The sequence below is a fragment of the Argopecten irradians genome, chromosome 6 (genome assembly GCF_041381155.1).
Source record: "Argopecten irradians isolate NY chromosome 6, Ai_NY, whole genome shotgun sequence".
In the NCBI taxonomy this organism is placed as follows: Eukaryota; Metazoa; Mollusca; class Bivalvia; order Pectinida; family Pectinidae; genus Argopecten; species Argopecten irradians.
The window spans coordinates 7,268,653-7,295,777 of NC_091139.1; the positions used below are offsets into that span (position 1 = coordinate 7,268,653).

Consider the following 27,125-nt stretch of genomic DNA (forward strand, 5'->3'; position numbering starts at 1 on the left):
TTTGTGGAGTGAACTTTCATGAATTTACTTAGGTCGCAAAATTCGCGAAAGTAAATCGCACACGAAAGAAAGTTGGTTTACAGTAACCAGCTTCAATATCAGACAGTGTCTTACCTGTAAATCAGCCACTCCAGAGCTTTGTGTGCAGGTTTGAGTAGACAATAAGGAGAGAGATGAAGTAGGAACTGGGAAAGAGTCTCATTTAGACGCTCATTTACTTCACTGCTCTGTACGCTTCTCTCAAACGACACAGAAGATTCAGCAAACAGATTAGATTCATATTCTTGGAAGGAAGCATCAATTGCCTGTAGCTCCTCCAGTCCATTTATACCTGAAGTGCAAAATACATGTATTAGCCTATTTCTTTTAAGATTTGATCAACAATTACTGGATCTGATAGGTCTAATCATTTTGTAATTACAGTGGAACCTCCCGAAACCGATCATTGTCGGTGCATATAATTTCGGCCGGTTTAGAGAGGGTTCGGTTTGGAGAAGTGAACCGAATACCGATCATCACGATCCGGATTTAATCGATCGGAAGTTGTTTTTTACATTAGTGCACTGCATGTATGCCTAGTGTTCGTTAAAACCGACCGATATTGATTGTTAATGTGAATGTTATCACAAAAGAGAAAATCATACGTTTAAAAGGAATGGATTACAGCAAACTTGACTTTGCTACCGCTTATAAATGTAGTTTAGTTAGTTGCGTGAATGTTCTTGGGGATGTTCTCGTCTGCAACCTACATACGACCGATCGCTTCCGGTTACGTCAAGAATCAAATTATATGGTCTAATTACACGATGATCAGTCGATGCCGGTCATTATATGACATAGTCATTTTCTAAAACAATACATGGCTTCGGCTTCTTCATACAGATAATTTACGTTATCCGACAACTACAAATGTAAATAAAAAAACCCGTGTAATTTGAATACGAAACTTTCTCTTTATTACTAGCTCTGCTTGTTTTCCTACAGTAAACAAACCGCGTGCACATGGTAGACCTTCGTTAGATATCTAAACAATAGGCATGATTAAATAATTACACCACCATCTCGGGTATAATTACCGTGTACATATACCTATAGCTTTTACACCTGTATACATGCCCCAGGACATGGCATGCGACAACTATGGTACAGGTACGTGTGTATTTCACGGTCGGTTGATCAGACCTCAATGCAATCTATCGGTGTCGCTCAGGTAAGGCCGGTTTTCAGAAGTGTATTTTAGTTACATTTGACTATTCCGATCTTAAAATCGGTCCGGTATTCGGAATTGGGAGGGATCGGTTTTGGGAAGTTTTATATACTATTAATAAAGAGGAATTCATTCCGTACATGACATCCATGTTCGGTTTCTAGAGGTGATCGGTTTTGAGAAGGTTCGGTTTTGGGATTTTGCAATTATATATTTTTTTAAGAGAATTAATCAACCAAAGGTTTTTGTTATATCTATATATATGGTCAAACCTTTTGAGTTTGAAAGTACATGTGTTAAACAAATTCTATATTTGCATATCATGCTACAGACTGACTTGAAGAATTTTTATCACCAACACAAGTTAAGGCATATTTTTAAGAAATTTAGAGTACAAAAAATTAAAACCTGAACAAACCTAAATTATAAAAGGTCTCTTTATCTATAGAGGCTGCTTCTGAGGGATCAAACAGAAGAGATTTCTTTTTCTGGTCTTCCCCATATACTGCCTGAGTGTGGGGGACAGCAAGTCTCTCCAACTGTTTAGCTAGAGATGTCATTGTTCTATGTGTCCTGCAAAATATAAATGAAAGCAATTAAAGTCAGAGTATCTACAAAGTATGAACTAATACTTAGCCTTACCAAATTATGTTTATGTATGTTCTTGTTTATGCAATACACACAGATAAATACGGAAATTTCGGAAAACAGCTCTGGTAGCTAATGTTATATGTTATTGTGAATCAGGCTTTTAAATAAATCTTTTTGTATCTAGAAGAGTGTCCCTTGTTCTTAAAGGAAGCAAAAGGAAAAGAAATAAAAAGAAACTATTTTAAATTAATTTTTTATTAAGCTATATTTAGTGTCGTGCATAACATGGGTTGAATACAGAAAGCACAGTACATATTTCTATCTGCTGCAATTGATTTTTTTTCACTGGTGAATCCATCAACTCACACATGTAGGGCCTGGGGTGTTAAATCCCAATAACATGAGACTCAGAGGTCATTGATCAGACTATTTTTATCAGACGTTTTGCTGACTGATACGTTTTATTTTCAAAAAGTGTCTCGTCGTGCTGTACGGAAAGTATCCCTAACATTGTTGCCATTGTTGGTTAGTTGTTGCCTGGTCTGTTCGTACCCATCCGCCTCTGTACACGTTTTCTATGTTTTCATGTGTTCGATTATTCATGTGTCTTATCTATTTGGGACATTTTTCGGTATAGATTGACTATAAAAATCATGATGTTATGTACACATCCTATGCAAGTAATAAAATATAGTAAAAATGTCATGTATTTGGTGGTAAAATCTTACCGAAAATTCGAAGCACATGGCCAAATATACCGGAAGTAAATGTGTGTTTTCATTTGTTTTCGAACTAATTTTAAGATTTGTTGTTTTAAAATATAACTAAGGCAAACTAACACAATATATTATATTTTCATATAGATAGATTTTAATCATTCATTAAATTAAGATTTAAGGTATCTTTTTGAACATTTTTTTTTCTCGAATTCGAAACTACGGATAGACGTCTAGCAGACAAATAAAAATGGCGGAAGAAGGCGATATCGATATTGAAGGGGATTTTGATTATAAATTAGAGTAAGTTCTTAAAAGAAAAATCATAACTACATTGTCGAAAACACATCTTAGGTCAATTTTCCGTTCGCGTCTCCAATATGAACGATTGTCGTCCGACTATTGTGTAGAAATAAGTATTTGTTTTTGATGAAACATTGACATAAATAATCATCAAATAACAAAAACTATGCAACTTTCCATTCTCAATTTCTTCGAGTTATGTTATTTGCAGCTTTAACATTGTTTGTTTAAATATTCTTGTATTGATTCATTGATAAATCAATTGTTAGTTTATGGTTGGTCATTAATCACCACTTGATTGATTCAATTCATGTTTGATTTTGAAGCTTTCAACTAGGCTTATTGAAGTTTTTCAGTGAAGACACTTGGGATGAATCTATGTAAAATACACTTTGGTATTACAATTGTAGCAGACTTTTTGGTACAGCTCAATCAGTAGGGCTTCCGGTTACATTTTTAGTATTCGGAGGTCCAGGGTTTGAACCTGTGCCTGGTTGTTACATTTTCTCCTATCTTCAAGCATTTGTAGTATCAGAAACATACATAGAGATTAGAAACTCCTTCTTTGTCGACAGACAGAGGGACCTCTGGTTTATAGGCATTTTCCCGTGGCTAACGACTTTTAAATGTATTCTTTTAAACTTGATATTTTTGCATCAACACAAAGTTTAAACAATATGGTTTGATGTGACCAGTTTTCCCGATTGCTGTTATTTAATATGTAATTTGAAAGCATGAAAATAAGCAATTTAACGTGGCTATTCGAAAACCAGACATGCAAAACCGGAAGTGCATTTTGTTTTATTAATATAAAATATAAGTTAAAATATTATTTCTTTCCAAAATCACACCCAAACCATCTGAAAATAACTGAAATTTTATAACATATCAAAGTTTTTCTGCTGTATTTAACTATTTAAGAGTTTATCTAAAAAAACCTAGGGACCATATCATCTTCACATGTCAAGGCCAGATAATCCATTAAATATTACACTCCTTACTTGCCTTGACAAAATCCACCGCTTTTACGGTGCTTTTATTTTCTACTTCTGCCATGTGGTGGCAAAAATTTTCACTACAGTCCCGTTACTGGTCGATGAAGTAAATTCTGACCAATCAGAGCGCTAGTTACGCTATTGAAGGTCGCTAATTTTAGCGCTACTTTCGCTTTCAGACAGCCACGCTGTTGATTTGTAACGGGCGCTCTGATTGTGCTGTCGATTCTCACCGCAGCCAATTAGCGCGTGGTTTTCCAAGGCACCGGAAAAGTTGGTCAAGAGGCCAAGGGATCATCGACGTATGTCGGTATCGCGTGGTAAGCAATAGTGCCTAGGGACATACAGAGGTACATCTGCCGATCATAGAAATGGCGGAGTTGCCAATATCTCTGATATTAGGGGTGTAACAATACATCAGACTATCGATATATTGCGATTGTATGCCTCTCAACTCGATCAATAAATGGCAATTTCAAAAAGTTGATAGCAATCGCCGATAGTACGCCAAACTATCGATAGTTTCAATAGTCAGATGTTTTTCTGTAACTTGGACTAAAATCATGTACTCACAGAGGTTTCATACAGTAACAGACTAACAGTCACGATAAAATGTCACTTTTCCACGCTTTTCAATCCAAACGCAAACACCGACAATGTTCTGAATCACGATCTTCATTGCGTTTGAGTTGGTACTGACGCTAGAAGGTAAAGGGAAGTAACTCTCAACCAAAACTGCACTAGATGTACATCATGGCGGCCAATTCATCGACTGGATTGTAATCGAATTCAGAGTGCAATACTATCACAATACTATTGCAATTATATTCTGCAATAGTTAACAATCGCAATAGTGTTTCCCTCGATAGCAATAGTATTGCAATAGTTAAAATTGTAGGCAATAGTCACCCCTATCTGATATGTTTCTGGTAGTATGCATAGCACAGGATATGCAAACTTGTGAGGTGTTGTGTCTTCATAAAGGGTTGCAAACTTAGAAAAAAGTAAAAAGATCGATCATCAAGTGTAGTGTAGGTGACCATGCAGGTAATCAATATAACATGTACATCTATACTTGTTTGGAAACTCTGTCTGCCACTTTAATCCTGTCAGGTTTTGCCACTATCTTTTCTTCTCACTGTTTCACTCTTACATTCTTAATATATTTATAATAGGAATTAATGAAGTAAAATCTATAGAGCTTTTCAATGTATGCTATTTTGGGTTTCAAATTTTTTGCAGGGTTGCTAACATCTATGATACAAATGAACTCCCATCAAAGAGTGCAAACCTGCTACCAGAGTTTACAAATCCTGCTTGGATGCTTGAACAGGTAAAAACAAGTTAAAAGTGATGTTAAGCAACATATAATACTGTGTGGTATATGGAAGCTAGTAAACTTTAATTTGTAGACTATAGTTTATCTCTTAACCAGTTACTGAATTCGACTCAGTAAGTGCCCAGGGTATTTAAAAATTAAAAAAAAAATGAAAAGGTACTTAATAAGACAAAATGATTACAAACCTATACAGTTTTGGCCTTTATTTATGACTGGACAATTAAAATTGAGGCCTCAAAAGTGGAAGCGGTGCTTATAGGGACATGGGCACTTATTGGGTGGATTACGATAGTTATATAATTTAGTGATGTTGCTATGACAGAAAATATTCCAGTTGGAACAAATCCATGCAGAAAAAGTTAAGTTGAATTGGTGTTTGCCTCCTTGGTAATTAACCCAGTGTTAGAAATATATCATTTACTGATGATGAAAAAAAATTAATTGAATATAATTGGCATGTACATTAAGAACTTTAATTACAGATTCCTATGTAATCTTATTTACATTTAGGGCTGGACAATGGACAGTTGTATTGATGAGAAGTCTAAGGCCACCATAGAGAAAATGCTACAGGAAGAACAGTATCCTTTTTGTTTTATAACGCTTACTAAACTGCACTACATAATTTTGTTCTAGATAGATCTACACTGTTCTTGGTTATTTACTTACATTATGTATTTCATTTATATTCATTTATTCTCTTATGGTTAAGAAAATATTGATGCTTTTTCAAAATTAGAAAAAGACTAAATTGTAAATCAGTATTGTATGTCTTCATATATTTATACTTTTATCAGACATGTATATAATAAAGTATTCAGTTATGAATATTTTAAGATAAATATCAATAGCATGAAAGTATTGTATTGAACTGAACCGTTTAAAAAATGAATCGCAGAAGTTTATTGTTAAGTATATTAATATAACATGTGTCATGTCAGTTTATAAGCTACTTTTGGAAATAAAATGTTTGATCCTAAGCTAAGGTCTAACAATAGTATTGTCATTATATAAATGATTTAAAGATGCTCCACCGCCAACAGAGCATAAATAATAGTCATCATTTGAACAATAATTGGTGTTTAATTGTGTATATATATGCCTAATTAACACAAAAAATAATGTGAAATAATTTATTTTGCCTTTGGTGCATGCACAATCAGTACTTCATTCCATATAGGATGAAGTGCCACCGGATTTTTTCTGGGTGCAATTAATTATTTTTTTATATTTTTAACTTAAATTAAAATAGAAACTCAAACTTTTCAATGGTGGTAATGGTGTAAAGTAAGTAACTTTTGTAACTAAAGAAAAATACTCAATTGCCCACTCCTGTTTTTGATAGTCAAAAAATACTATTTGTCAGAGGTGGAGCATCATTAAAAATTAAAAAATAATAATTGAAACAAAGAGTTTATTAATAAGTAAAGTATATTTACATAACACATCAATTTAGAAACTTTCAGCATACCATATAGAAATGAACGTTTTTATCGTCGACTTTACAATGTGAATGATTTTATCATGAAAATAATTCAAGATAGATTGTTGAAAATCATTAAAACGAATGTTTTTGAGAAATTTGCCTAATGTTGGGGAGAAAATCCTTAACAAATTATTAAAGATATTACTTGAATGGAAAAGTTGGAACCCGTCAGCGAATAGGAGGGGGCACGTCAAAGACCAAGCCGATGTCACACAAGCAACCTTGGAGTGAGGAGGAAAAACAAGTGTTCCAATCAGGACTGGTATATATTTACTGTTTATCAGTCTTTATCTCTACTTTATTATTTGATTTTGGGAAATATTCTGGTTACCTGGTGGCTAATTTTCCATCATCTTTTGTTATAAAATATTATAAGAAAATTAATAGAAATAAAAATGCAAGAAAACGTCAAGGTATGTTATAAAATATTATAAGACTCTTTCATATGTGGGTATGAAGGATAGGGATATTCTACCTCAGGGTCAAAAATGTAGTAAAACCCAGGGCTTGCCGAGGGTTTTGCAACAATTGGTGATCCCGAGGGTAGAATATCCCTATTCTTCATATCAACTTATGAAAGAGTATTTTTCTCTCATACCTTGACGTTTTCTTGCATTTTTACTTCTATTAATTTCCGCTATTTTGAAATAAAATCAGAAAAAAAACCCGACTGCAAGTCAAATCTCCATGCATGAAAAATTGCATGATATTTTCAACGCAGATCCCGTTGTTTGTATCTTTTAAAGTAAATCCAGCTTAAAAGAAATTGTTAAAATTTTGCCTAGAAAATGGTAATTTTGTTGACACTGTGACGTCACAAGGCTTTATTGCATAGGTAGCCATGTAATACAGCCTCAGGCGACATGGGTGTATTGCCCTGGACCAGCCAGTATTACACCTGTAGGTATGAGAGAAAAGACAGTATACATCCTTGACACTCTTTGGTGTCTGAGTTAGGCGTCCTTACATTGTAACAAGCCCTATTCCTAGTGGTGTTCCATTCACCGGTAATCAAGTTCATCAAGCATCGTTGATGTGGGATGTTTGACCAATTAATTGATTAAGAAATCTGTAATCAAGTTTCTTGGAATTGCCGGATAGGTATAATTAGCGGGTCAGTAAAATATGCAAGAAATCTCAGAGAAAACTTGTAGCAATCAATCCATTGTGTGTGATATTGCTCATATCATTTCAAATACCAAGCATCTAAACGAATTGAAGAGCCCATAAGCACTATATGTTGTAATGTAAATGTTCAGAGGAGTATAATTTTATTTGTGAAAACATAAGCAACTTGGGAACATGGCAACATGTGAGCCTGTAGAAGAAAGTTTGTACAATTTTCCTGTAAAACGTACCTGGTAAAATATAATCAATTTTAATCGATCATTGATTGGTTACTGATGATCCATCATAAAAAATTTCAACATTCCCTATACCTCTGGTTCAGAAGTTTGAGTGCCATGTGTGCAGTTGCACTGGTCAGTCAGTGTTTTATCTCCAGGTACTCTGGCTTTTTTCCACCTATAAACTTGGTCAGCATGTCCATAAATGGCCAAATATAAGATGTTATAGCATTCAAACCAAACCACTCAATACTCAATTTTGTTGTCTCCTGACTTCTGTAATGTGGGGAATTTTTTGGAAGATTACAGAGAATGGATTTTATTTCAGTGTATTAAGATATTTGAGAATTATGAATTTATTTAAATGAATGTATCTTTGATTGCAGGAGATTTTTGGAAGAAGTTGGTCCAAAATAGCACAGCTGATTCCATCTCGTACGACACTACAAGTTAAAAATTACGCCCAACAGTATTTCAAGCAACAGGTATAATGTTTATATTCTTTAACATCTTTAGTATAGCTAATATTGCGACAATTATAGTGGATATTTCGTTTGTCTTATCTTTTTTACAAGTTTTTTTGTAAGCAAATTATTGAATTTTTTTCTCAGTTTGGGTATACACATGGTGGTAAACATGTATGTATATGTATGTTGCAAACAGGTAATAACCTTCATGGAAATGAGAAAAAAATTGTTATAGGAATAAATTCATTATAACCATTGGCATGTAATATATTTTCTCAATTAGTAATGTCAATATCTGATACATAGAATTATATGTAGTGTCTTGTAACTTTGTACAGGCCAAGCGATCTCCTGGTGTAGGGGAGACCAATATACAGGGCCAGCTGGATAGCTCTCTTCCTCACAACTCGGCTTTAGCCCACGTGCTGGTGTCTGTGACAACTGGTCAGCCCACAGTTACTACGGCTGCTGCTGTGCGTTCTCAGACAACCTTGTCAAAATCAAATGTTGTGCCCCGGCCCAGACCAACTTGTACTGCCCCTTCCCCCAGCCTTGTGTCTCAACCACCAATACCAGTAGGCCGACCATGTCCTGTGGCTCTGACTAAAAACACTGCCACGTCCTCCTCTCAAGGCCTGGCCTTCAAACCAATAGACAGAGGAACACCATCAACTTCCACGATGAAAATCCTCACCCAGTCTAGTCCTCGTCTAGTGCTACCAAAGAGACCGGCGTCAGCTCCAAAACTGAGTCAGCCGGTCACCATAGTTACCAGTAATTTAGAGTCGCTTATTGGGACAGAAACTCCTAAACAGTTTGTTCATAATGGAGAAATCCAGCACCTTGAGGTGATGAAGCCTGCCAACCAGCTGCAGTTGAGTCCAACGCTGGAGAATAAGCTAGCTAGCTCTACAGGAATCATTGAGAATCTGGATGGATTCTGTGCTGTGGCCGATATCGTAGAGGGATCTTCATCAGTCGATGATACTACCCAAGATGATGAGGAAATAGATATTGATATAGAGAATGACGACGATAATGATGAAAATTCCATTCTCAAAAGTAGGTCAGCATCACCTAATTCTGTGTATGAAAGACTGCTAAAAGCTGCCAATATAAGGAATAAAGATTCTAGTCAAAAGGAGGCTGAAATGAAGGCAAAGACAAGTTCAAAGGTAGACTGCCCAGCAGTATATGAAAATAGACCAGCCGTAAAGTCTCCAATGAAATGTGAAGTTTCTGAGGAGGGATGTGAAGGGAGTCTAGAGGTCAATCCAGAAGAAACACCACAAGAGGATGGTCAGAATATTCAGACAGACGTTAAACCCCTGGACACATTGGAAAGTACATCTGTGACCTCGGAGGTTGTCTCCGAATCGTCTGAGGACTGGTCAACTGAAAGTAGTAATGGGGACGACAAAAAAATATGTAAGTATATGTTGACATAAGTAAATAATTCATTCTTTTATAGGTCTAATAAATGTAATCTACCTACAACTTCTTTTGTAGATCTTCCAAAACAACAGGCAGGGTACATCTTGAAATCACATTATCTATTCATTTGTACTTATGTTTCAAATAACAGTAAATTAGTATACCGAAATGTGTAAAGAAAAAATATTTGCAATTATGTATGCATATAATTATACCAAGTTAACATATATCTTCTGTAAATTTCTGTCATTCTGACTCCGTGACAGTAAAAAGATTGGGGGGGGAAAAAAACTGATATCCCTATATATTTTACAGGAAAAAAATAAGCTGATATCCCTTCTTCTTTTACAGCCAACAGTATTGTTTTATCCAATGGGGTGATAGTGGAGTTCCCCATCCCAACAGAGGAACATGTGGTCGACTATAAAGGCATTACAGATGAGGAGAGAAAAATACATATAGAGTTTTTTGATGGTCGGCCATCCAAGACTCCGGAACGATACATGAAGATCAGAAACTACATCTTAGAATCATGGCAAGTTTACATAACAAAATCACTTCACTATAAGTACAATTCGTTATACACTTATTACAGATATCATATAGGAACTTTGAATGGGGATGAATATTACTACGTTATAACCATGAATTTGTTTTAATGATGCTCCACCGCCGACAGAGCATAAATGATATTCATCTTTTGAACAATAATTGGTGTTGAATCGTGTATGTATATATCTAATTAACACAAAACACAATGTGAAATAATTTATTTTGCCTTTAGTGCATGCGTAATCAGTACTTCATTCCATATAGGATATAGTGCATGGAATTTTTTCGGGATGCAATTAATTATTTATCATATTTTTAACTTGAAGTAAAATTAGAAGCTCAAACTTTTCAATGGTGTTGATGGTGTAAAGTAAGTAACTTTTGTAACTGAAGAAAAATACTAAATTGTCTGCTCCTGTTTTTGATAGTAAAAAATATCATTTGTCAGCGGTGGAGCATCTTTAAGTGTGTTCGTTAAAATTGACCTAATGACAGTCTGTGAGAAGTGTTTTTTAAATGAAAAAAAAAATGTAATAATGTTATTATCCTGATTAAAAACAAAATTAATGAGCCAAACTATATGTAATAAAGCAAGCGTACTTTACCTGTAATGTACATAAATTCAGAAATTATTAAAGTCATTAACAGATAATATAAATATGTATTACCAGGAGGAAGTGTCGCCCTAATTACCTGAACAAGACGTCGGTACGACCAGGCCTTCGGAACTGTGGTGACGTTAACTGTATTGGCAGGATACACTCTTACCTGGAGTGTACAGGAGCCATCAACTTTGGCTGTGGTGAGATACACGCCCTCAAATCTTATCAGATACTTTATAGCTTTCACACATCATAGCTATTAATTTATTCAGGGTTATCTAAAAAATAACAGCAATCCTGAATATAATGAAAATAGACAATATTCAGTGAAAGGAAAAACGTCTTACCTTGAAGTAAAGTTAAATTATTTCTGTAAGATTTTGTACTACGTAAATTTTAAATGAAAGAAAACACACAGTACATAATCACTTAAATTATAAATGAAGTAAAACTTTCTCAGAATCATCAAGGAGTAAAATCAAATAAAAATATAGGATCAATTTTTTATATTGGTTTGTCCATATCTGCTGAGCAATACCTACAATTTTGGTAGAATCTCCATTTCAGAGCAAGCGTGTTACAACCATCCTGCTAAAGTTGTTGTAGCTGGTCCCAGAGAGAGATTTAGTCGGGAGGCTGTGATACAAGTTAATCTGTCAAAGTTAGAGGCAATGGTAAGATCTGTAATGTTCACTAAAAAACTGTAATAAATTATCCATAAAAAAGGTTTTTCTGTGAAAATTTCTTAGAAGACAAAGAACTTCAGCATACATTTCCGTTACTACTTATTTACATTGAGTTGTCTCCCCTGATACAGAAACCGTTTACATTAGAATGTTTCATCCTTAACAGCGACCAAGGAAGCGGAGGATACGCGATGCATGTGGTCACTGGGTGGACGAGAAAGAACTACAGGGCAAAACTATTGAGGTATGGCAATTATTGATATAATAATATCATTATTCACAATGAATGTGATCAGAAACAAATAAAGGTTTTGAAAAATGAAAATAGAGTAAATTAAAGCAAAACAATGCAAGTATATCAGAGTTATCTTTATACTGACAAGTTATTTTCATATGATCATATGAATACCATTCCAGAATTATGAGCTTTGAAAGCATTTGTTAAAATACTTTGTAAAAGTAAAAATTCCTAAAATTGAAATCTTAAAATTCTTCTTCAAATAATTCTTCTTTATTAAAGATAACCTTGGCTTACAATGGCTATAAATTATTGTTTTCTGTCAGCAGAAACGAAGTGATGAATAATTGTTGCTTATTAGTTGAGTAATTATGTTCATTTATGTAGCACAAAGATGGGTGTAATGAAGACTACCCCAAACCTAAAGCCTACCGGTTCTCTAAGAGTGGATACGATCCTTTTAAGCTCATACCTTGTGTACCGTTCTCAGACGAGTTAAAGGTGTGTAGAATTTGTTCTTGTGCAGTTTTTCGTATTTCGTATAAGACTATCATATGATTTCATCAGGTGAGTAAAGTAAAGCCATAGAATTGTGGTGCTGAATTGGCATTCGAGAGAGGTTTATAGCATTACCAATGCCATTTCTCCAGGCCCTGTCTGAACTCAATTTTATATGAAGACAGAGGCACTTATTTCATATGAATGCAGGGGTATCAATGTTTTATAAACATTTCCAGTGTGTGGAACCACATTTTAGTTTTAGCTGTTGAAAATTAAATTGATTTGACTATCTGATCCAATTTCATTTTCAAAGTAGAGCTTGAATTCTCAATATTGTTTGTTGTAGTCTCCATTCTCAGTTGAAGTTTACAACCTAGCAATGATCACCATGGACATGCATGCCCATATATCTAAGACTGAGGTAATCGGCATGCTGGGAGGCCAGTATATGGAAGAACAGGGTAAACTGGTGATTACCATGGCAGTGCCGTGTAACAGTACTAGTACTGGCATGCAGTGTGAGATGGATCCAGGTTAGTGTCTCAGCCTCACCGGTATACATTGAAATATCTATCTCACCTCAGGACTCTAGGTTTTGCTTATAGAATTTCTTTGATAAATTCCACATTAGTAATAGGAAGATTGGGTAAAGTGATTTGCAAGGTTAGGAATGAGCATGCTGATGGGATATTTGGAAATAAAATTCTTCTGAAAATTATGTGTTCTTATCTAGCAAATTACAATTTTCTTTCTAGCAAATGACTTAAACTAGATATTGATCAGCTTTCAGTTAGCTTACCCAAAATCATAGCAAATTGAAGCTAAAACAGAAACAAACTAAAAAAAAACCAGAAGTCATATATTAAGTTTATTTTTTTATATCACCTTTCTAAAGAGCAGCTCTTGATTATACACAATTTGCACAAACATCAAAATTCTTAAAAGTTATTCTTTTTATTCCTGTGTCTAATACATATACTTGTACATATATTTTCACTACAGTATCACAGACCCTGGCCAGTTAAGCTATATAACAGAATTCCATTCTTGTGTCAAATACTTGTACTTTACTTTACAGTATCACAGATCCTGGCCAGTGAGGCTATATACCAGAATTCCATTCCCGTGTCTAATACTTGTACTTTACTTTACAGTATCACAGATCCTGGCCAGTGAGGCTATATACCAGAATTCCATTCCCGTGTCTAATACTTGTACTTTACTTTACAGTATCACAGACCCTGGCCAGTGAGGCTATATGCCAGAACTACTCAGTTGTTGGATGGTATCACTCTCATCCAACCTTCGCACCAAACCCTTCCATTAGAGATATAGAAACTCAACTCAAATTCCAAGTAAGACTTCATTTCTTATTATGTGTATTGTTTCTCCAGCATTTGAAAATCATTATCAATTTTACATTTTACTGAAAATGAGTATTTTGCTGTGCTGAATAATTCCACATGAACTTGTAACCATGCATTTTGTGTTCATTTGGAGTGATTTTTAGGAAAGTTTTGGGTGGACTTTGTTCATGATATATAATGCACAGTATTCATCTTGTCATTGATTATCTTGTAAAACAATTATACACAACAGTTAGATCAGAATATTTCCTTATTTTACATTCAATGATTGAATTTCATGAAACATATCTGTCATTGTGTATTGAAATTGAGCTTGTTTCTTTTGCAGGAATGGTTTTCCAAAGGTGGTTCCAAGTTTGTTGGTGTAATAGTAAGCCCATACAATAGACAAAATCCCAGTCTGTACTCGGAGTTCCAGTGTTTAACAATTGGCCAGGAGCGAAGTGAGACCAACATGTACAGTAAGTTCTATCATGGGAAGATTTGAATTACTAAACAATATTTATTTTACATCGATTGGGAAACAAGTTGTACAACTTCTGTAAATTACTTTTGATAGCCCAGATGTAAGTGCGCAATGGGTCAAGATTGGGCGTAAACTGCAAGGCCTAGAGCATTGATATTTAGATAATAGTTAGATTATAGTTAGACTTGTCTTATCAAACATCCTGAAGGTCACCATTTAAATTTTTAGCTCACCTAGCCCTGTTTGTCATCCGTCCTTCTGTCAGTATTTCATTTAATTCGCTAGTGAAAATAAAATTCCTTCAGAAACAGTCAACCCATATTCAGAACATTACTTGGCATTACAAACCAGGTGAGCGATACAGGCCCTCTGGGCTTCTTGTTTACATCAAACTTAGTCTTTTTTACATCAGGTCTTAACATCTCCTGTAATGTGTGTGTTCCTTGTCTATACTTGACATTGCAGACATCCCAAACAGCTTCAGCTACGATGTGATCGTACACCCTATAACAGCACATGATCTGAAGACAGAGGCCAGCGAGTTAGCAGAGCGATATGCCAGCTATACCAACAGAGTAGAGCTATTGGCAGACTACAGGATGGTCACACAGATGAGATGTTTAGATAAGGTAAGTATCTGATTGGTCACAGTAAATGGTTCTGAACTCAAAGAAACTAGATTTGTATGGGTCAGAGAGAGGATACCGTATTCGACCCAATAAGAGCCCTTGTCATATAAGCACCCCTCTCCCTTTTTGAGGCCTCAATTTCAATTACCCAGACATAAATAAAGACCAAGACTACACAAAACTGTATAAATTTGCATTAAATTTGTCTCATTAGCACCTTTGCATTTTTTACAAATTTTTAAACGCCCTGGGTACTTATTAGATTGAATACGGTATGTTAAATTGAACAGTTTGTTGGTAAAGCTATTGACCTTACTAGATGTCATTGGCATCAAAATGAGATGTCGGTTATGTCAGGTTACTACAACAGTTTCAAACAAGTTCTGTGAGCTACTGTATACCAATTGTCTTTCGCAGCAACTTAATTTCATGATTTCCATTTTGAAACAAGAGTGCAAAGATTAATATTAATCTTCCGTGACAGATTGTTGGTTTGCAGTATGATTATAGCAGGTTTGCATGAAGGAATGAAACTTTGTTGAATATTTTTGCCAGAGTTTAGTTTACTGACTTACAATACAATGCTGTCTAGTCAAAAGTATTTAAAATAGGTTTGAAAAAAGGAATAATAGTACTTTACACATATTTTCATTTGATCATTTTTTATCAGCTAGCTGCTGGTAACTGTAGTAAATATCCAGAAACAGATATCATCTAGAAAATCCATAATTTGTTTGCATTTGGTAACAAATACGATTTTACCATTTCAGATGTTAATGTCTATAAGCGAGTACATGGACAACAGTCAGGATGAAGTAGACGAACTGACAACTGTAGTTCGAGACGTTTTCACAGAGGCATTTTCATCCAATCAGCCGGAGTCAATAGAACCGGACGTGGTTTGTGAGGATTCAGACTTTTTCTGTACAGAGACGGACATGATAAGTTCTTCTAGCGATAGTGAAGGTCAATCACAAGACAAGGACCAATCAGAGTCAAGTTCACAGAGTAGTGGTAGCCAATCAAAAAACTTGTTACAAAATAGTGATGGTGCTGGTCTAGCACAGGATCTAGAACTCACCACATCCGCAAGTCCTCAACTTATTGGCGTTAGTTGATAAACACTTTCTTTAGAAACTTATTTATGTTGTTAAATTATCTTGATATTTTAAATATTTATTAATGGAATCTTAAATGAATCAAAGACTAAAATGGCTGTCACTTTTTACTCCGAATAATAAGCCTTGCATGACGTGTATTTCCGAACCCATTGGTATTGAAATCGTGGTGTCAGATCTTTTCAATACAAAAATATGGTGACACTACCCTATTATTTGAATCATCCTAGTCTTTCACTATCATTTTAGAATTTTTGTATCCTTATAGCCAAATCTGTCCGGTGAAGTTAAATATCTCTTCCCAAGCATTTCCACATCCAATGTTGATGTTAGTTGTTGTAGAAAATTCTGATATGAATGCTTCACTGTTTATGTGATAAAGCAAGATGTTGTATTTGATGTTGAATGTTAAAGAAATCAGTATGGTTGTTTTAAGATAGGTACAGAAGATAGCAATGTGGTTGAATGAATAAACTGATGAGAGTTTTCCAGTGGGCATTAAAATGTGAGATGTTGAGGTCTGGACTGAGAATGTGATATATACCTAGCATTGATATTGCCTCTTGCAATAAAATTATGTGAAATCTCATTGATGTCTATACTTTCAGCCAAATTTCTCCAGATCTAGAAAATTTCAAGAAAATGCGAAGAATGCTGTACAAATTATTATTGCAACACACGACATTAATATCCCATACCATAAATTGGGATAGTTTTGGTATGAATATAGTTTGCCTTATTTGTCCCTTGCCACAAAAGTAAATTTTAAAGAATATTGACTTAAGTTATCTCAGTATTGACTTGGATTAAAAAGGATTACATCAGTTTTTAAACCATGACTAGAAATATGTTGCTTTACTAGGGATTTAGAAAATAAGGAACTGAAGATACTGAAGAAAAGTATAGCCGGTTATTTTGGTGGGGATGATATTTTCACGATTTCGTGGGTCATTGCTAGGATTGTGAAAATTTGATTCGTGAAATATTGAAAAATGATTGAATGATATCTACCCTTAAATCTACATCTCATAAATTTAAAATCGCCAACATACGATTTTCTCGTTTTTAGATCAAAATGCAATAATTTTGGTCAGCAAAAATAACCGCTACACGGTATCTAAAGGTGCCAAAAATGATGGACCATTAGGAAACAACGAGCTTGCACCAAAATTAATGCTCTTCTATTTTGTTACCTATCCACCAATATATCCCAATTTAAGGTATGTGGTAATGAATCAATTTATTAGAACTTGAGAATTATAACAAGACAAAGTTTAAAAGAACAACATTTTTAATTTCCTTTGGCAGATAAAATCTGTCGACAAGTCTCCACTTATCGGTAACATTGAGGTGATTAAGGCCATGCGGTCCGGCCAATAACCACTATACACAATTCTCTCTAAAATAGTCAGGTAACATCTTCATGTACATAAAATAAATTACCAACAGGAAAGCTAAACCGTAAAAACAATGAAGCAGAGATAATATGATCAAAACATGACATGGTACATTGAAGTATGAAAATGTAAAGATGAAAAATGCAAAGATGGAAAATGTAAAAAAAAAAAATGAAAAAAATGATACAATTAACAATCAGAGTTATCTGCCCTTGTGTGTAGGTAGTGATTGTTACATCATGCTTTGATAGGTGTTACATTATATTTTTTTCAGAAGAATTTTTGCTCATAAAGTAATGACAATTAATACCTCTAGCTACGCACAAGGGAGATAACTGAAATATGCAATGATAAAATAGTATGGCACCCAGTTTTTCAAAGCTTTCCTAGCTTTAGGATTTACACCAAAATATTTTCTTTAGTCTATGTGCTACATAATCTTTATCTATCATAATTCCATTATGTTTGTCCTGCCAATTAGGTCTTCCTTATATAAATGATTTCTACTGCTGATGATGAATTTGTGGAAACGTTACTAATTTTTACAAACTTTGAATTGCTGGGACTTCAGAGAGAAAACAATGTCAGCTTGCATTATCATTCCCTTTAAGGTGTCAACACATAATAGGCATAAAAGAGAGAGAAAAAAATACAAAATTAAGTTGATGGATTTAAATTTGATTTAACAATGATTTTGGTTATGTTACCAGAATAAAAACATTGATATGTTTCTGATATCTTCATATTTAAGTACATTTACATTCAATCTTACTAGCAAAGTACAAAGGGTGATGATCAAAGCACTAGAATTTAAGCTCATTCATATATTGAACATGTAGTACAAAGGTCTTAAAAAACAACAGTATAAAACAATTCTTTACTATAAACATCATCTACCATTCACATATAGTGGTCGTACTTTGTTTATAAGACAGTAATAACATTTACAATGCCTCGGTATATCCAGCATTGTTCATACAGAGAGTGTACATATTCAAAACACATCACAAATTATAAATAGAACATTTCAAATGGAAGTTATCCAAAGAACACAGATTACATACAACACAATGTTGTACAGGTAAGGACTACAAGAGTTGCATTGCAAACATCTATACAACTCAAAAACCGTTATCTTCAAAAACCAATGATACCAGAATAAAAATCGTAAAGGCAATTTATCAGAAATTGTCTGTAGCTATACAAATCAGAAATAGCCTGTAGCTATACAAATCAGAAATAGTCTGTAGCTATTCAAATTAGATATAGTCTGTAGCTATTCTAATCAGAAATAGCCTGCAGCGATACAAATCAGAAATAGTCTGTAGCTAGATATAAAAGTCAGGAGAAATTGTACTATATATATATCGGTATTGTATGTAAGTTTAGGTGGCCTGTTTTTTTTTAAATAGACGAGAAATATAACCTAATACAAAGTAGTTTCTTAGATCTTTAATGACAATTACAGCAAGTGAAAGGAGTTTTGCGACAGAATCAAACACAGACCTACGAAAGAAAGACTAGAAATGGTGTTATAAACATCGTACAAGCCAGGGTATGTTATCAAAGGCACAATAATGGATTATTTACCATAGCTTACAAAAATATATAGGTCTATACATCAGCTACTGGGAATACTGCTCGGTTCATATCCATACTACTACAAAAATGATCAAATTCGCATCTGTTCTTTATTTGATACAAAAAAATGTTTTACATGTATATAAAACGAACTGACATGAAATACAAAACAAAACTTTAATACCCTCCCTGTTCAAATTAATTTTGAGGCTTGGAATGCAAAGAACCCGTGATTGGAGTTCACGTATGGTCCCCAAAACAATCTGAATCGAACATGTCAATATATATTTCCAACAAGAAATTTTTCTGTGTTGTCAAAAACAACTCATTGTCATTCGTGGGTCTTTGGTTAACACCCCTTTTAATTATGGTACCTATACTGTACAACATGCATAGTGACCACCTATGTATAAAGACCACTTGCCTTAGCGATCACCTCTGTATAAAGACCACTTGCTTTAGCGATCACCTCTGTATAAAGACCACTTGCCTTAGTGATCACCTCTGTATAAAGACCACTTGCCTTAGCGATCACCTCTGTATAAAGACCACTTGCCTTAGTGATCACCTCTGTATAAAAACCACTTGCCTTAGCGATCACCTCTGTATAAAGACCACTTGCCTTAGCGATCACCTCTGTTGATCACCTCTGTTTAAAGACCACCTTTTTAATAAGACCACTTTCTCTGGGTCCCAATTGATCAATTTAAACACAATTGATCGATTGCCAGTTATCAATCAAACTGCCTTGGTACCTCACATGACTTGTTATTTCCATTGTGCAACATTTAGTCCGACTTTGAATAGGTACACGTACCTTTAAGAGCACGAGGCGTGTTTATATACTCTCAAGCAATCGGTCAATTTGACCTGTATGTAAAGACCACTTGGCTTAAAAGAAATTGTTCTTGGTCCCTTTGGTGATTTTACAGACTGTAAAATCGTTTCATAAAAGAAAAATATGCTAAAAGATGTCAGTAAACATGTTTATGATACTGTAGTGTTAAGAAAAAACATCCAGAAAATTTTTTCAACATAATTAATGTTAATTAAAACATTGTTTTGAAACTCTAAAAAAAAAAAAAAATAATTACAAAAACAATGAACTTTGAATACGAATAGTGACATTCCACTTGCAAACAACAATTTGAAATAAAAAAGATATTTTGATGTGATTAATACTATGAAGTGCATTTGATTGGCAAATATTTTGGAAGTGTTTCCTACAAAAATACTTTTTTAAAGTGTAGTTTCTTAATAGCACCGAAATTTCAAACTGTCACCATCAAATCGTCTATGTCACAGGCCAGGGGAATTGCAATTTACAGCTTTCCTCACGTTTACAAGATTATATGATAACTATTAGGTAATGATATTAACATCAATCGGTCAATATGTGTAAAAGATCGCTTTAATATTGATTAATCTATCCCAGAGTTCTCAGCAGATATGATCGGGGAAGGCATTGATGTACACGGGCTGATTATCATGTGATTAAAAAATCTCCTTTGATTTAGAAGTGACCATATATCATGATGATTAAAAATACATTGTACGTAGCATCACTCCAAAGATGTAGATTATAGTGAACCCTGGGTAAAATACTACACATATGTATGACCTTGACAAGTTTCTACGACCTTGAATTGATTGAGGTGCAGTTTGGTTCATGAACTATATTTCTAGTGGGATTAGTTAGCTGTGAGTTGTGACAATTTTTTTTAATATCTACACTGCTAAAAAACACTATTGGTAAAATCGATCACAAAGACATTCACCAATTTTGTCCAAAATTGATTCATCGAGAGTTTGTTGACCACCTTTCGGCCTAATCTCTGACAATCATAGAACACAAAACCACAATATATTATGCTGTATTAACGAAACGATTGTCATCAGAATGGCTAGCTGTTCCACAGGCGGTCCTGATTATTGTCCATGTTGATACTGATACAGTTGTTGTTACTAGGTGAATGTTTGTATTTACCGTTGGGCGTGCTGTGGTCAAGTCTGTAATGGTCAAAATCAAGCCGGTCAGAGCTTGACCGCACGTCCTCCATGGAATGTTTCTTATTCAGGCTATCTGTCGCCTGATGACCACTGAGAATGTCATTGATAAAGTTTTGTTCTGCCTCAGACATAGATTGCATGAGGGGCGTGTCTTCATACTGACTCTCTCGATGGGGGTCGTCTTCAAGGGGAAGCACTTCCGAGTACGGATTCTCCACACTCATCACTTCAGTGTAGTGATTCGGTTCCGAGTAATGATTCGGCTCCATATATTCCCCATCGATTCCATCCGCAGATGAAGCAAACTCAGAATTATACTTCAGTGCAGAATCTGTTGATAAGGCTGAGAGTCTGTCTTTTTCTATTGGTTCCTCGCTGATCATGTGATCAGTTTCCTCTGACGCTGAGGAATATCGGTGAGTTTCCCTGGAAACCTGCAGATTGTTGTGACAATATTCCGAAACATATTCACTGTCAATTACAGAGCAGTCAGCCACAGAAAGGTCGCCTGCAATGCCGTCCAAGTCACGGTGGTGGGGGATGTGGCCATTCGAGTGGTTGTTTGGCTTCCTGTTGCTATGACGACCAGAGCCACCATGTGAGTAGGTGGTTTGTTCTCTGCTGGAATAACTTTCCAGGTCACTGCGAGGGTCACTCTTCCTTTTGTTTTGCTGACCTACAAAGACAAACATCATAGAAATTATAAAAATAAGTTTTTTAGATTAAAATTCAAATTGTTTATTCATGTGAAATACAGATAAATATTTTCAAGCAATGAAATATCAACTGGTAATAAAAAGCATGGTATAATTGATTACTGGAACATATCTACATATTTCATATCAGCATTAATTTAAGGCTGCTAATTGTGTTGAATTTTCATGTTTTTTAAATTTTACCTCTTGTTGTCAGTGTTGAATTTGAGGACTTCCTTCGTCTTCGCCCACTCCAGAACTTCAGTAGGTTCTAAAGAAAAGAGTACAAGGAATTTCCAATCAGTACTTTGAAATTGAATAAGCATCTTGTTATTGTATTATTTTCATGACTGAGGGAACAGCTCAGATAGTTTTTGAATTTGTCATTAAAACACTCATTGAATTGTTATACATATAACTTTGCTCAAAGATCTTTCACTGCAGTAGCTTGAAATGTCCAGCAATAAGATAGATGGACTAAGAAACATGACTGCACAGAAAATACATCAGAATACAAGAGCAATGTGCCCTTGATTCGTTCCTGGAGACATAGGAATTATTTCTGTTTGGTAGAATCAGAGAAAAGTCCTGGTATTAACCATGAACTTACCCCTCCACTGGAGGAAGAGTTGTTGTGAGAGCTAGAACTAGAATAGCCGATACACATGTCTCTCAAGCAGCTGGGCAGCCAGGTGGAGCGATAGGCCAGCTTCTTGTACTCCTTCTTCACCTAGAAACAAATACAGGTAATTCAGTTTGTTTCTCAATAAAGCTCAATCAATTGAAAAACATAATGACAACACTATGATGAATTTGACCTTTAGTTTGTAACAATGGAAGACCAATCAATCAATCATTTTTAGGATTCAAGAAGTCTACTTTTGGAGACTAATGAGAATGATTGAACATTATAAACTTAGAACCTGATAGCTGAAAACAATATGCTTTGAGAATTTTAGCTTAAATTTCATCAAATATTCCAGAGCACCATAATGATTACATTGATCAGTGTTTAGATGTTGTTAAATTTCAAGATCATGTGTGACCTTGAACTCAACCTTATGATTATAACATGACCTTTAGTTTGACCTTGCCATTCAAACATGCACAACCCTCACCTTTTCGTTAAGGAGACAATGGAAGATGAAGATGAAGAGTCCCTGGAGGCTGTTTAGCACCGTGAAGACATACGCCATGACGACCGACTCTTTATTGATGTAAAGAATCCCAAATGCCCAGGTCAGCCCCAACAGCACCACAAGGACAGCAGCACCCTTCAGCCACGCCCTGTTGTCATGGAAACCACCATTAGTGGAGATCAGAAAATTGTATACCAATGAAATTCATATATGGTTATGGTTTTGTTATTGAAATGAATCAACAATATACTTAAATAAATGGATATGAAAATGGATAAAGTGTTTGATAAAAACCATACTGGATATAGGTTTTTGATAAATATTATAAAGCTTGGGGATGTAATATATCAAATATATTGCTGCATCAATACACTAGAGATAAATGAGATCATTTTCAAGCACATCAATTGAAATACCTTGACATGTTGGCTTTATTCTTGATGGTTTAGTTTTAATGATCTTATGAAGTGATACATAAATGAAATTTCATTTTCCTGAATAAGATCACTGGTTAAGCGGGTCACCAAATATGAAAACATATATTGTACTATTCTATAAGGGTTTTTTTTCAAATTTTACAGCCTGCACTTGGATATTAATGATTAGTGTCAAAGTCTCTATGATTCAGCAGATTTATTAATAAGTAAGGAAGTAAAACTTTAAAACTTCGAAAAATTTATAAAGGGCCATAACTCTTACAATTCAGAGATATACTTTGGTTTTATCAGTTTAATGTCCTATTAACAGCCAGGGTCATTTAAGGATGTGCCAGGTTTCATGGTGGTGGAAAACTGGAGTACCTGGAGAAAAACCACCGCCCAGTGGCCAGTACCTGGCAACTGCTTCATATGGGATTTGAACTCGGAACCAAGAGGTGGAGGGGACATCTGAACCACTCGGACACTGCGGCCCCACTCAACCAGTTATATGTTATCCTATGTTATATGGACGAGATCTTATTTAATCCTAGTTCCACAAATTTTTTTCATACAGAAAAAGGGCTGATAAATGAGAATTATATATACAACATGCATCTAATGGTATACCAGATATCTGTTGTGGTTCTGAGTATGTACAATACCAGGTGATGTATACATGCAGGATTGGTATTATGTAAGATGACATTCAAGATATCAAGTGTATTTTGTAAAAGTACCATATTGGTAAGTTTGTAAATTAGCTATTAGCTGCATATCTAGTCAAAAATAAATTCTTTTTTGTTACCATGGCATTGGTGATTTCATTTTTAATTTAATTAGTTCAATTTATTTCAGTTTTACTTCCAATTAAGGACTAAAAATAGAAAATGTCAAGCTAAAAATTAACACAGTTATCTCTTCATATTTTAATTTGTATTGTAGAACATCTAAGTTAGTTCAAGCATAAAATTCCCTTTCCCTATGTTAACATTTTGTGAATGGTCATGCCGATTAAATACAAGGTAGCATGCACGAAACAGAAGCCCCGCCTTTTCCGATACAGTTGGACACCCAAAGCTACACACCAGGGTAAATCACAGGTTTTCACCCGTTATTTGTTATTAAGTTTCAAACTGATCCTTACGGTACTTCGGACTTGATCTTGACCTGGGAGTCCCGCAGCATGGAGTTGCCACTTCCCGAAGAACTGGGGTCCTGGCTGTTAGTAGTAGCATGCACAGTGTAAAAACAAGATTAATGTCTCAACGAAACAGTAACAAAGTTGTTACACAAAGAAATATATATTCACTAAGGAACCTTGTTAACTTGTTCAACCGCCATCCTCTTACCTGAAAACCCTTCTTAGATGTCAATGTTAGCTGATTTCAGCTAGTACTGGAATTTCGAGATCCTAAAATGACGTGGGTAAAGTACAAGTTACTAGCGATTTGTCCCACCTTCTGGTGATTATGACGTCATCATTTGACATGTCATAATCACTGGAAGGTGGAACTAATTAATAGTACATTTTGTTATTTGTATTTTACCCACGTCGTTGTGGGAATTCGAAACCCCCTGTATTCTGGAGCATTTGTATTGATAAGTCTCTGTTATCACAGGTACTTATTGCTTATTCAAACAATTTTTAAAAACGTAAATTTATTTGGCATAATTGATAATTTTTATTTATTATGTTTTATGAATTTTCATATTCTATGAATCTGTGATTAAAAAAATTTCCCAATTAAGAGCTTGGCATACAGGTTAAGGAGGTTCCATTAAACTCTAGCAGTTAAATGTTATGATATATAATAATTACATCAACATTTCAACATTTAACATGAACACATCAGTAAAGTATTCCCTTTCTAAAATAAACCCCCCAATTTAGAGTTTAAAGCTACTTCATTTTGAAAACATTATTATACCTCACTTTTATTTAGAATGTTCTGATTGGATCGATGCGTGTATATAAACCCCTACCGCTCTACCGCTGACTTGTATCGATGTATTGAATGAGTGTAGTTATTTATAGACTCCAGTACTGTCGCCAAATCCACAGGTAAACTGGTACTGGATGCTACGCTCGGGCCTCTCATTCAGCTTAACGAAACTGAATGGCTAGTTAGCTTAACCGATCTATATATCATCAACAATGCGTCTGTATCTACTTAAAAACAAAACAAATATTCTTCAAATTGCATAAAAATTCACTTGACTAGTATTTCTTTATTTTAGATATTTTAACAAATCTTCATATTTCTAGTAAAACTGCATATGAAACTCCTTATAGATCTAGCTATGCTCATTACGTAGGGAACCGCCATAACATGTCCCGGCTGCAGGCCGTGTGCAAAAAGTCAAAACACACGTGGGATTTATAAGACGAGTCCTAAACTGTCCTATATTTAGGATTTTCAATAAGTGGTTTGTAATATTATTACAGCAAAACTGACAAGCTAGAAGGTTAGTGGCATTTTAACCGTACTGTTATATATAATTAGCCATCAGCTTGGATCTGGTGCCGTACAGATAGTGAGTTCACTCACGATGTGATTATTGCAAGCCAACGTAAATGCTATCGGAATGCTCTTTAAAGTTTGTTAATGATCTCAAACACACTTAAAACTTATTGTGGCAATATTAAAGTAACTAAATTATAATATTTTCAAATAGTTCTGATAACTATTCATGTGTAATATCTCCAGACATTGACATGTGTACGGATCGAATACGGCGGACTGCCAATGTTTTTGACATGTTCTGCAAGATATATTTCACTGTTTCAGTTACGGTGGCCAATAAAAAGAAAACAAGCACAGTGCAATTATATTATGTTATTTCTTCTAAATACAACACTTTTTGTGCAAGTTGTCAAGCATTTATTGTGAATGTTTTGCAATGAAATTACCACCTTTATAACACTGAATTTGTGGTTCCCCGGACATCGTTTTCCCCAAAATTTGAATGCGCAAAATATACCGATAGTAGATTTTTTTCAGTATTTAAAGCCATAAGAAAAAATACATGTGCAAAGTACACTGGTGTGTAAGTAACACAAGATTTTACGGTATTTGTAACATTTACGATTGTGTTTGGTATAGCTGATGTAGCCAGAGCGCCCCGCGATTTACCTGTGGATTTGGCGACAGTACTCGAGTCTAAAAATAGCCACGTTGTGTCGGTAGAGTGTTAGCGTTTATCGCTACACGGTACAGAATTTCTCGCTGTGTTACAAATCAATCGATTGACGGTAAGGAACTTCATAATATTTATCATTCGCAGTTGGGGTGGACCGGGTGTAAACTTGATCACATGACATTGAATAAGTTAGATGTTTCCCCGGAATTGGAAGGCGAGGGAAATAACCCCAGGGAAATAACCCCCGAGGGAAATAACCCCAGGGAAATAACCCCTTGGAAGCTCCGCACGTGACCGGAAGTTGACATCATCTGCAACGTCAACCAACAATGGCAACGCTGTTGTTTATTTTTTTGTAGCCCAACGAATTTAACAACATTGTTGTTGGGAAATATCTTCATGGATTCTTTTAACAGAGATTTTTTTCTTTTGATTTTGTTCGGTATAATAAAATAATTATGTCCCTATGTGTCGGGATACATCTAGAATTGTCTCCCTGGAAAGAGTTATTTTCCCGAGGGCGAAGATTCTAGATGTATCCCTCCACAGAGGGCCATAATTGTATAGTATATACATATTCAAATTTTTGACAATTTCAAAAGCGAGCTGAAATATAGTATGTTGTAAAGCATCACACTACATGATAATATATTAAAATCTAATTATATGAACAGCATGGAAGCTATATGTTTATCAATAT

General features: G+C 34.9%; 3 protein-coding genes across 15 annotated transcripts in view; 1 reads left to right on the top strand and 2 right to left on the bottom strand.

Annotated features, from left to right (window-relative positions):
• LOC138326174 (HEAT repeat-containing protein 1-like) overlaps positions 1-2,553 on the bottom strand; it is a 34,495-nt gene extending 31,942 nt beyond the window's left edge. The window contains 3 exon segments of the mRNA XM_069272302.1: positions 115-331; positions 1,626-1,780; positions 2,527-2,553. Coding sequence (XP_069128403.1) covers positions 115-331; positions 1,626-1,767 — 359 coding nt within the window. The 5' untranslated portion in view covers positions 1,768-1,780; positions 2,527-2,553.
• Positions 2,554-2,759: 206 nt separating this feature from the next.
• On the top strand, positions 2,760-16,632 carry LOC138324855 (deubiquitinase MYSM1-like). The gene is made up of 16 exons (XM_069270050.1): positions 2,760-2,817; positions 5,055-5,145; positions 5,662-5,732; positions 6,776-6,899; positions 8,370-8,468; positions 8,789-9,878; positions 10,236-10,419; positions 11,108-11,238; positions 11,606-11,712; positions 11,891-11,968; positions 12,350-12,463; positions 12,810-12,996; positions 13,694-13,818; positions 14,159-14,291; positions 14,762-14,925; positions 15,696-16,632. The coding sequence occupies exons 1-16, from the start codon at positions 2,765-2,767 to the stop codon at positions 16,041-16,043; spliced, it is 3,099 nt and encodes a 1,032-aa protein (XP_069126151.1). The 5' UTR covers positions 2,760-2,764; the 3' UTR covers positions 16,044-16,632.
• A 684-nt stretch (positions 16,633-17,316) lies between these two features.
• Positions 17,317-27,125, bottom strand: part of LOC138324853 (adhesion G protein-coupled receptor L3-like) — a 99,229-nt gene continuing 89,420 nt past the window's right edge. For 11 of the 13 annotated variants that reach the window (XM_069270044.1, XM_069270041.1, XM_069270047.1 and 8 more), the window contains exons 20-25: positions 24,429-24,503; positions 22,845-23,013; positions 22,337-22,456; positions 21,931-21,997; positions 19,669-21,707; positions 17,317-19,622 (exon numbers count right to left, since the gene is read on the bottom strand). In XM_069270044.1, the coding sequence (XP_069126145.1) occupies positions 20,926-21,707; positions 21,931-21,997; positions 22,337-22,456; positions 22,845-23,013; positions 24,429-24,503 (1,213 nt within the window). In that variant the 3' untranslated portion in view covers positions 17,317-19,622; positions 19,669-20,925. The remainder of the gene's footprint in view (positions 19,623-19,668; positions 21,708-21,930; positions 21,998-22,336; positions 22,457-22,844; positions 23,014-24,428; positions 24,504-27,125) is intronic. The other 2 variants (XM_069270048.1, XM_069270049.1) reach the window with 2 other exon arrangements.